The following is an 11,246-nucleotide window of genomic DNA, read 5'->3' as shown; positions in this document are numbered from 1 at the left end:
GATCGACAATGTCCCATCTTTTTTAATAAAAGTCACGTTATTATGTTATTAAATGAAAATTAAAAAAAATATATGTAGTTAATATATATATATATATATATATAGTTATTAATTGAGAATTAATATCGAACCTAATCAAGTCAATTATTTTCATTAAAAGTTGTTAGGGTCTTTTATATTTGGCGATGTGTATTTGTTTATGAAAAATTATACTTTAACAGCCATACACCACATATTTACTGAGGGGAAAAAATAAATAAATGAATTCTTCTACTTAGCAGGTGTGTGGTATGAGATTGCTGAATAGAATAACTCTTTGTTTATTTGTTTTCAACTCATGCATTATTATTATTATTATTTTTTGTAACTAATGTATTTATAAATGTTATTGAGTTTCAAAGGAAGTTAAAGAGCCAATCAAGTACTACTCTTGATGCTCATGACACTGCTTTGCACTCTATGTAAATATCTATTATTCCTCTTTTCACTCAAACAAAATTTATGAGGTATATAGGAAAAATAAAATTAAGGTATTCAATCAAATGATGAAGATCAAGATTGATAATAACATTAATAGCTCTCTTTTAAAGGTTCTTTATATGGATAATACAATGGCTCGAGACTATATTAAATTATTTGCTCAATTTAAGTCGTTTAAATTAAATAAACTTAGTAAATTGTGGAAATAGCTAGGTTTGTAGCTAATAACACAACTACTACTAAGCATTAACATTAACATGATTTTGGTGTCAAAATCATGTAACATGGCTAGAAAAAAAGTATAGCTTCTTATTTTGCTAAATGTGACCACGCTTCAAGGAAGGGGCAAGCCATATTTAAGCCTATATATATTTCAAAAGAACCAGTCAATAATATATTTGGAATCTCGTTAAAACCATTATAAAAAGCATTATAAATGATTGTATGAGGCATTACAATCATTTAGTTTTCTTGTATTGTACTCGATAATGTCATGGTTTTGAACTTAGAAGACCATTCTAATTGAATATTATGATGTTGCCTCTGATAAACATTCTCATAATACTATGATAATATCCAAATTGGCACAAATTCGTAAATACAACTAACCATTTGAATAGGATAAACAATACATTAAAATCCATAAAGCGTGTTGATTTAGCTAGTGATAAGAGACTTAGGCCTCGTTTGGATAGTAAAAGTATTTCATCTCATCTTATCTTATCATTATAATTTTTTTAAATTTTCATACAATATATAATAAATAATTTAATTTTTTCAAATCTCAAAATAATAATATTATTAAAAAATAATATTCTAACAATACTTTATTCAACTTTCATCTCAACTCAATTCAACTCAACTCAACTCACTACACCTTAATTACTCTTATTTGGTTTTATACATTCTTCGATTCGTTTCCCATGAGCATAACATCCAAGGCTATGACTCATGTATGTTTTAAGGAAAAATTTTTGCATCTGCCTACACCGGCACACACTCAATGCATTGAGTGTAAAAAAAAAAAAAAAAATATGTGAAGTGTGTGCCGGGTGTAGGCAGATGCATAGCAAACCCCATGTTTTAAAACACCACAACTCTCGTCATCTTGATGTTCTCTCTACCCTTTTACGATGAGAAAAAAGCCTAAAAAATTCAAATTTCCGTACATTAACCTACATGATTTGGGTCATCTGAACCCTAGCAACAGGCCCAGTTCTCCAGCCTTAGCTTTTTCATGGATGGTGGAGCAGCTTTCAGCTTATTAACTACGGACCGAGTTAGTGCAATAGGCCCAACTAAAAAAACGCCCATTGAAAGTCACCAAAGCACAGAGAGCGTGACCGAAGCGAGGGTCGAGGAGAATCCGACGGGCAAAGAGGTTGTAGTGGGACTGGGATATCGGAAGGGAAAGTGAAGAGATGTCGACGATATACGTATTGGAGCCACCGACGAAGGGGAAGGTTGTGTTGGAAACGACGCACGGGCCGCTGGACATAGAGCTGTGGCCAAAAGAGGCCCCCAAAGCCGTTCGTAACTTCGTGCAGCTCTGCCTCGAGGGCTACTACGACAACACCATCTTCCACCGCATCATCAAGAGCTTTCTCATTCAGGGTGGCGATCCCACCGGTTCCGGCACCGGTATGTGTACTTAGAAACTCAGGTTTCCTACGGCTATAGAGATAGTTGATAAATTCTTAAGAATTAGGCCAATAAAAGAACAAAACTTTAACACAATAGGGTTGGTTTTGTTTGTACTAGAGAGATGAATCTGTTCAGATTTGTTAAGTTTTGGATTAGGAACCCAAACCCCATATACTGTATTGACTGGGTGAGCGTGACACCAAATGGGGTCTCTCAAAGTCTCGATGCGTACCCATTAAGCTACTAAGTTATTTGCAGAAAGTTCATTGCATAACCTCTTACAGTGTGCCAGTTGGACACTTTTTCGTTTATACAACTATGAGTCTACTGTACAAATTTTTTTTTTTGATCAGTATAGATATTATATATATGGATGAAAACAGGTATACAAAAATTGAATCGTCAGTATGCTATCATTGTAAAATTGTGCTTATCGAAATTTTCAGGTGGTGAATCTATTTATGGGGGTGCATTCAGTGACGAATTTCATTCGCGTTTAAGATTCAAGCATAGGGGCTTAGTTGCTTGTGCAAATGCTGGCTCACCGAATTCGAATGGGAGTCAGTTCTTTATATCCTTGGACCGCTGTGAGTGGCTTGACCGGAAAAATACAATTTTTGGGAAGGTTATTGTTACCTTATCTCACAAATATTTTGACTGACATTTTGAATTTTCATGGAAGAATTGAACTTATTCATTGGGTTTCAGGTGACTGGGGATTCAATATATAATCTTACAAGGTTGGGTGAAATTGAAACTGATAAGAGTGACCAGCCATTGGATCCACCCAAGATTATCTCAGTTGAGGTAGGTAGAGCTGCTCTTGGTATTAGTTGTCCTTATTTTCTAGTGGTGGAAACTGATGATGTTTTTCTTATGCTTTCCCGTCTGTATCTACTATTGTGATTTACTCTTTTCTTTGCGTCTTAGTCATCAACTTGTTCTCAACAAAGAGTTTGATCGGTTTGCACTCTTCTTAAACTCCTGGCTCTAGGTTTTATGGAACCCTTTTGATGATATTGTTCCAAGAGCACCTCCAAAGCAATCAATCAAATCCATAGCTGATACTGACAAGAAAGATGCAAAGAAAAAGGCTGTGAAGTGAGTTTTGTTTCTTTAACATACTGTGCAGTATCTTCTAGGAATGGAATATGATAACTTACATTGTGATTTGTTGTCGCTTTTTTGGCCCAAGTTATGCACATGTTATGTTTGCATCATGCAGAAAGCTGAATTTGCTTTCGTTTGGAGAAGAAGCTGAAGAAGACGAGAAAGAATTGGCAGCTGTAAAGCAAAAGATAAAAAGCAGTCATGATGTATTGGATGATCCTCGCCTTTTAAAGAAAGATATTCCGAATGATGAATTGGTAAAAATCCAGTGTACTTTTCCTTGTAATCTAGTGTTACAAATGGCCTTGTCCAATCTGAGCTTACCTTATGTGGAATTTTAAGTTATTTGAAAATTTCATCATATATACTTATCCAAAAAAAAAAGGTTCATAACATATCTGTTTACTTTTGAAATTTGCACTATCCTGAAAAACCAATGGTGAATATAATGTATTAATTTTGTACAGCAGGTAATTGAAGGTCGACGGAATATCTCTAATAGAATATTTTTTATGCAGAACTCATCTGATGCCCAAAAAATAAGGGATATGCAGTTATCTGTAAGAGATGCTCTAAGCTCAAAGAAAGAAGAGTCGCAAAAAGATTCAAAATCTGAGTTTTATAATTCCCTTGATTATAGTGATGATGATGAGGCCAACTTTGATGAACGAATGCGTCAGCAAATACTCAGAAGACGATTGGAGTTGGGAGATACCCCATCTAAGCCAAAATTGAATGATGGTACCTTAGTCACCTTAGTGTAACTCACTTAGTAATTGCTCAAGACTTTGGATGTTTAACATAGAAGTCTTTCGAAATGGATACTGCTTGTATTCACTATTCACAGTGCCACTAGCTGCCATGCCCCTTATAAAAGGATCTAAAGAATGCCACTGTAAAAAGGAGAGAGATAACTTACTGCACAGAAAAACATACAAAAACGAAAGAGCTTTGCTACACAACATCCATCACACTCCACACTCCACATTTTTTTTAAATTTTTTAAATTTTTAATATTTTTTTTAAAATTTTTTTTGAATTTATTCTTTTTAAATTATTTCAAAATTTCTATTCATTATTCATATAATAAATATTTGATAAAAGAAAAAAAAATAAAAAATAAAAATAATGTGGAGTGTGGAGTGTTAGGAGGTTGTGAAGATTTTTTGAAAACGAAATTAATAAAATGGTTACCTATAAAAAAAATGGTTAAATTACTTTTTTGCATGATTATGAAAATCAAACATCTCACTCTTGTCAAAAGTAGTCTCTCTTGGTAATAAAACAAGGGTGTAATAGTGCTGGTGTTTCAAACTACCACACATGCAAACACACTGTAAAATACATTGAAATAGCTATCCTTTTGTAACTAGCTAGAGTTTGTAAAGAATAGAACTTGCTTTAGATTTTTGCATAAAAGAGAGTTGATGGCTGAATTATTTCTTTTTACTGGTAGAAACTTATTGTCTAAAACAGTGTATTGGTCTCCTGTAACTGTTGGTTACACATCTATGAATTGGAGATTCTCTTTGATTTTTCTTAATTAGTAATGAAAGTACAAAAATAAAATGGAGGGTCCTGAGTACATGGGAGATGTACACTAGGTCCTTTAAGAAGAGATCATAATCTAAATTTCAAATGATCTAGAAACTCTAAGAAATAAGAAAGAAAATATATTAGTTAGTGGGCCATTTAATTTGCTGCTTCATTGCCTGTGAAAATTGTGCATCAAAGTTGTTTACAAGTTGAAATGCATTTGTTAAAATTTGATTATGGAGTTTCAACCAAAAAATGTTGAGAAACAGCTTATGCTTAGTGAAAGGGGTGTTATCTGTGAACATGAAGACCTTGAAAATGGCATATTTTTATTTACAGATGTTATTTAAATAGGTTTGATATCTTTTGCCTTTGTCATTTGAACCCTTCTTCCTTTTCATTCATAATTGTGTTCTTTGTATTTGATTAATCATTGATGCCAATTATTATGTTGTTTGTATATGCAGGGAATTCCGGTGCAAAAGGCAAAGAAATATCAACATTAAGGTAATATGTGCACGCATGTGTGTCTGTGGCGAATTTATGCACGCATGCGTGTGCATATGTACATGTGTGTGTGAATAAAATTAAATTGAAAATAACAATGTGAAGAGGATTATTTTTCACCCCTTTGGGTATCAATTGAACTCCTGAAATGTGATTTAGAAAATACACTCAAGGCAATGCTATTTTCTCACTAAAAGAAAACCTTTACAAATTTATACAAGCCCATTTCTTATTTTTAGTTGATTGAGTGATGATAAGGTATAACTTGATGACATAGAAGTTTATGGGAGTGTGTAATATATTGTGGTAATTAATCCCAAATTCATGATGAGGGCTAAGAGAGGTTGTCTCCTTTTTTTCATTAAGGTTAAATTGCCCAGGTGGTGGAGCAGAGTAATTTTTTGTTTGAACAGTAGTAGGCATCATCTCCCATTTTCTTCCAGCAAAAAGACTCTTGCGGCGAAAATCCTTTAGCTTATCTGGATTGGGTATCTTAGGGGTGAGGGCAATGGCTGTTGCATTCACTTCCTTTCAGCATGGCCTTTGTCATTTGTTCACATCTTTAGATTTTTTTTTCCCGTTGGGTACCACACTTGCTGACATATGGGCCTGTGGTCACTATGTTACACTAATAACAAGAAACAGTTAGATATGACGCTTGCTTGCATGCTTTATATGCATGAAGGTAACCTGCAAGGCATGCTGCTTTTTTTTAAATGTGAGATAACTTTGATTAATGATCAAAAAGTACCATCCAAGTGCACAGAGTATCATCATATACGCCTAGCTAGAGAAAAAGTAAAGAGGTCAAAAAAATTCTGAAAGAGAGCTAGAGAAATATAATTGGGCAACCACCCAGTAGTAGTGAGTATTAGAAAAGAAAGATTTGAGTTCTTCCATTGTCCTTTTACTGTCTTCTAGACTTTGTGCATTTCTTCTTTGTCATACACACCACATTAGACAGATCGGAATGATTCTGTCTCAAGATTAAATCTTTGAAAATTGCTTTGGACTAAAATATATTTTCTTTGTCTTCTTACCAGGCCTTCTGCTGAAAGCATTGATGACGATCAACCTAGGGCAGAAAAGCTGTCTTTGAAGAAAAAGGGTATCGGATCAGAAGCCAGAGCAGAACGAATGGCTATTGCAGACTCAGACTTACAGCTCTTGGGTGATGCTGAACGAGGAAGGCAGTTGCAAAAACAGAAAAAGCGCAGACTCCAAGGACGTGAAGATGAAGTAAGTTATGAGCCTGTGATTCTTATTTTTTTCATCTCTTTTATCTTATCTTATCTTATATCCTATATCCTCCCTGGTTGGCAAAAGCTGTACACTAAGTGGTCTATCTGTGGACCATTCTGTGGACCATTGAAATTTGCAAGTGATGAAAAATAATGTTCTGCAAATAATAATTAATAGTCTAAAGCAGTAATCAAATATTTACTACTGTTCAAACTTGGAATCACATGAGAGAATTTTTTTTGATAGTTTTGCATGAGAAAAAATTTTGAAGAGAGAGACTGTTCATTTCATGTAAAATAAAGGAATAATTGGGAGCTCAATAGGATGTCATCATCATTTAGACTAATACCCAATTTACTTTTCAAAACAGAAAAGGCAAGGCATACCCATTCTTTTTCTCACTTGCTTGGAGAGCAAGTTGATTTATGTGTGACAGTGTGAGACATACCCCCTAGAAACAGACTTGCCAACGATAGATGAAATGGGTTATTGAAATTGAAATTCTACCCCCTTCTTTTTTTTTATCAAATTCTACCCTTTGTTTTCAATCCCCAAGTCTTTGGGAATTAGAATATCAAACCATATTTAAGAACTCCGTTTGGTTTTTGCTTTTGAGGAAGGAAGAGAAATATGGGATTTTAGGACGATCATTTATAACATAAAAAATGGTGGCTAGGGCCCTATGGGATGATATATTTATTAGAGTGAGGCTATCATGGGTTATGCATGGGAGGGTGGCTGATCTCTTTGCCAGCTGGAAAGGTCTATGCACCATCCTGCAAATTGTGGCATTATGGAAGATGGTCCCCATACATATGTCTACTGTGGTGCATCTGGAGGGAAAGGAACAATCGGAACTTTGAAGACAAGGAACGCTCACTGGATGAACTTAGACATTTCTTCTTTGATACACCTATCTCATGGGCAATTGCTATAGATCTAAACGACTCAGCTTTCATGATTTTCTTGTATCAATTTCTAGTTCTTGACTAGGTGTTTTCTCTTGTATACGTTAGGAATCAGAAAATTCAACTTGTGCAATTCTCTCTATCCCCTATTTTTCTCATAGGTTTTTATATACTTTTCTAACTGGCTTCTTGTTTTGTTATTATTAGGTTCTGGCAAAACTTGAAAAGTTTAAAGCTGGCGTCTTTGTAAAACCCATGGACCCAAGTAGTGAATCTGGAGGTGTCAATGATGAGTTGTCTGACTGGACAACAGCTCGGTTAAAATTTGCTTCCGAGCCTGGCAAGGTAACCTTCATTTTTATATATCTGCGTTGTGAATTCATTGTAATTGTCCAAGGGGTTTCAGAAACCATATAGATTGAGATAATTCCATTTCCCAATTAATAGCATTTGAGCATTTATCCTCTGGAGTCATTCCAAATATATATGGTCACAAAATCCCAAACAATAAAAACCTTAAGAGTGGTGGTAACAATAATTAGGAAAACACACTCCAAATTCAAAGATGATGGCATAGTTTATTTATGTTCTTTGTTGATCAATTAGTTCCTGAGTTTTTTGGTGAATCATTGTATGCAGGACCGCATGTCTCGCAACGAAGACCCAAATGACTATGTTGTGCATGACCCTCTTTTGGAGAAGGGAAAGGAGAAGTTCAACCGGATGATTGCCAAGCAAAAGCAACGAGCACGGGAATGGGCTGGCAGATCTCTTACTTGATCTCATCGTTGACAACCATGCCAGCTTGTGAACACATAAGATTAAATGGAACTGAAAAGTTGGGTCATGTGCCAGTTTGTCTTTGCTATGTAGTTTTGCTGCTACAACATTACAGATCATTGAATCATGTGGGGAAAAGGTCCCCATAAATCATGGAAGCTTGAAGTGCACCAATGCCTGGCTACATTTATGCAGTTACTTTGTATCTGGGACTCAGGGAGAACAGCCAGAGATGCATCTTGTGCTACATCTGTCATTTTATCTGGGGTTGCTCACCTTATTCTTAGTTGGAGTGTGCATATTTATCTCGAAGGTCTTCATGTGTCAGCAGTCTTGTTAGTATCAACTTCAAGCAATCTCAGGAAAGCTTTATACCTTAAAATTTGTATTTTTTTTTCCTTTTTGTTTTAGATAATGAAATTAGGGCATGATTTAGGAAAGACCTGGACCAAGTAAGTAGATTCTGTTCAGGCAGCATGAAATTGAATGTACTTGGATTTTGGCCAACCCCACTAGATTCTGAAATTCCATATGTTTGGTGTAGGAATCGATGTTAGAGCAGCACTAAGCATATCTGTGTTCATATTTGACAAGAAGAATCAATGTTTTTGCTGGTTTAGGCCCTTAGAATCAAATCCTTTTTTAAGAGTTTTTCTGTCCAAATTCTCTGCTTAAATTTGAAAAGAAATAAACATAAAACGTGCGTTTGTGGGTGTTCCAAATAGCATTAAATGCCTATTAGATGCTATAATGTTCACACATTGTATATTTTTCTAGGAAAATACTATTTCTACAGAAAAGTCATGCAGCTAATGATGAAGAATCTCAAATGTCTTTTCAACTCCTCATGGTGTAATCACGACAGTGCATCCCAAAACGGCAAAACGACACCTAACATGTAAAACACATGACCCTTGTTGGCAGTCACGTATTCGTGTTTTGCTTTGACCCATTCTCCATGCAATTTAAACAGTTTTTTTAACAGATCAAAATAGATTGGCCAGCTTCAAAATAATTCCCAAAAAATATCGTTTCTTTTTTAATTGGTAATGAATAAGGAAACCCAAGTTGCACGTTTTGCATTTCTTTGCAAGTGACACGAATGCCTCATCAACCCTTCCAATGTAACTTCCTTAACTAAAATCCATATTCAAGACAATAACCCGTCATGATTTTATGTAATTCGTTAAATTTACTTTATAATAAAAATAATTTTATAATCTAATATATCACCTATAACAAAAATCGAATAAAAGTGCAGTATATAACATAATTAATAAAAAAAAATATGATTCTAATATTTAAAGGTATAAAGACTGATGGGGAAAGTCAATGTATCCATGTAAGCTTTTTTAAGTCTCTATCTCTTTAATTTCAATGGGTGGAAAACATTGGAAGACCGACATCTTGTTTATGCGGGAAGTGGGCACCCTTTTTCTCTGGAGACTTTGTGGTGATCTGGACATGCAACGCATCTTTTCTTTTTTAAAAGGGTTTCATTCACACCAACAGAGTTTGGGTTGAATACTTTTGGCTGCAGAAGAAGTAAATCATCAACTTACTTCTATTGAGAATTTAGGCTCCACTCCTTTTTAGAACATCTCAATCATTATTGGGGACATTCTTCTTAACTCTAGACATCATCAAGACTGGAAATTTATTAAAATTCATTGATCTCAAAATCAATATGTGCACTCAGTGGCGTAATGGGTGGCTACCAATCATGTTTTTAGAAGCTTACCCTTAGATAATATATATATAATATGCTTGATTAGGAAAAAAAAAAAATCATGAACAGTAGACTAGTCTTTCTATCTGTAATAATATTTTTTTCTCAATTTATTCCCTTAGATATAAAACTTCTCATCTTATATATTTCATTTATTCGTTAAAATCTATTGTTTTAATATAAATATACTTTAATTTATTTTTTATAAATATTTTGAATAATAAATATTATTTATATACGTTTTTAAAATGGGAACCACATTTACACATAAATCTATAAAATTTGAGAAATACTCTAACTACAAAGTGATTACACAAAAGTAATCTCACAAACTGATGTAGTTTGATGTGATTCATCAAATTGTAAAGTTACTTTTATTGTAAAACATATATATATATATATATATGACGGATCACATGAAGCCACGTCAGTTTGTGAGATTATTTTTGTATAATCCCTTTGTAATTGTAGCACTCTTAAAAAAACCTTCATCTCTCTTTCATTTTTTCATTATTCATTAAAAAAATTACAAAGTTTTACATCTAACATCTACTTGAGTTATATATATTGATATGTGTTTTGCTACACAAAAGTCAGTGTGAGTGTGTTAGCACACCACTTATAACGGAACACATTATAATTAAAAAAAAAACTAAAATACCAATCATTTTTTTAGTATAATTTTCCACATCAGCAATTTGCACGGTGCGTAACAAATAACCCTTCTAAATAAAATTTATCTTTTGACATATTCCTCAACTTCAATACCTTTGGAAATAAGCAATAAAGATGCTTGATACGATTATTTTCTCTTTTGATTTTTTTGATTTATTTATTTTTTAAATCTGGCCATGGATTTGCAGAGGGTCAAAAGGTAGTGTATATTGTTGAATTTTGTTACCTGGATGGAGGCCTCATCTGAGGAAGGAACGTGTGAACAGTGAACCCCACTCCACGCTCTCCCCTCATCACTGATAAAGAAGGAATTAATGAATAAATATAGATATTATCAGTTTATTCAACGAGTTTGGAAGTTGAGATAATGAGCAGAGATGAGATGTATTTAGAAGAAAGTTGAATAGAATATTGTTAGAATATTATTTTTTAATATTATTATTATTTTAAAAATTATTTATTATATTTTGTGTAAATATTTTAAAAAATTATAATAATTAAATGAAAGAAATGCATTTGTATTCAAACCTAAAGAGAAGTACTATAATTACTAAAAAAATCTTATTAAAATAAACTCATAAACTGATATAGTTTTATATGATATACTAGATCTACTTTATAATAAAAATAATTGT

The 11,246-nt window shown here is 33.6% G+C and overlaps 1 protein-coding gene across 1 annotated transcript; it reads left to right on the top strand.

Moving 5' to 3' along the window:
* The first annotated feature begins 1,713 nt into the window (after window positions 1-1,713).
* LOC109003070 (peptidyl-prolyl cis-trans isomerase CYP57-like) lies at window positions 1,714-8,842 on the top strand. Its single transcript, XM_018981041.2, has 10 exons — window positions 1,714-2,121; window positions 2,571-2,749; window positions 2,833-2,931; window positions 3,119-3,225; window positions 3,350-3,491; window positions 3,753-3,975; window positions 5,238-5,277; window positions 6,321-6,516; window positions 7,635-7,772; window positions 8,067-8,842. The coding sequence occupies exons 1-10, from the start codon at window positions 1,902-1,904 to the stop codon at window positions 8,205-8,207; spliced, it is 1,485 nt and encodes a 494-aa protein (XP_018836586.1). The 5' UTR covers window positions 1,714-1,901; the 3' UTR covers window positions 8,208-8,842.
* The last annotated feature ends 2,404 nt before the right edge of the window (window positions 8,843-11,246 follow it).

This window comes from Juglans regia, chromosome 6 (genome assembly GCF_001411555.2).
Source record: "Juglans regia cultivar Chandler chromosome 6, Walnut 2.0, whole genome shotgun sequence".
Classification (NCBI taxonomy): Eukaryota; Viridiplantae; Streptophyta; class Magnoliopsida; order Fagales; family Juglandaceae; genus Juglans; species Juglans regia.
Note: the sequence above shows the minus strand (reverse complement) of the source record. Positions and strands in the feature narration are given on the sequence as shown.

Coding starts and splice junctions, on each gene's coding strand:
- LOC109003070 (XM_018981041.2), top strand. CDS start 1,902: ATGTCGACGATATACGTATTGGAGCCACCGACGAAGGGGAAGGTTGTG. Junction 3,976..5,237: donor TAAGCCAAAATTGAATGATG/GTACCTTAGTCA, acceptor TTGTATATGCAG/GGAATTCCGGTGCAAAAGGC. Junction 5,278..6,320: donor AAAGAAATATCAACATTAAG/GTAATATGTGCA, acceptor TCTTCTTACCAG/GCCTTCTGCTGAAAGCATTG.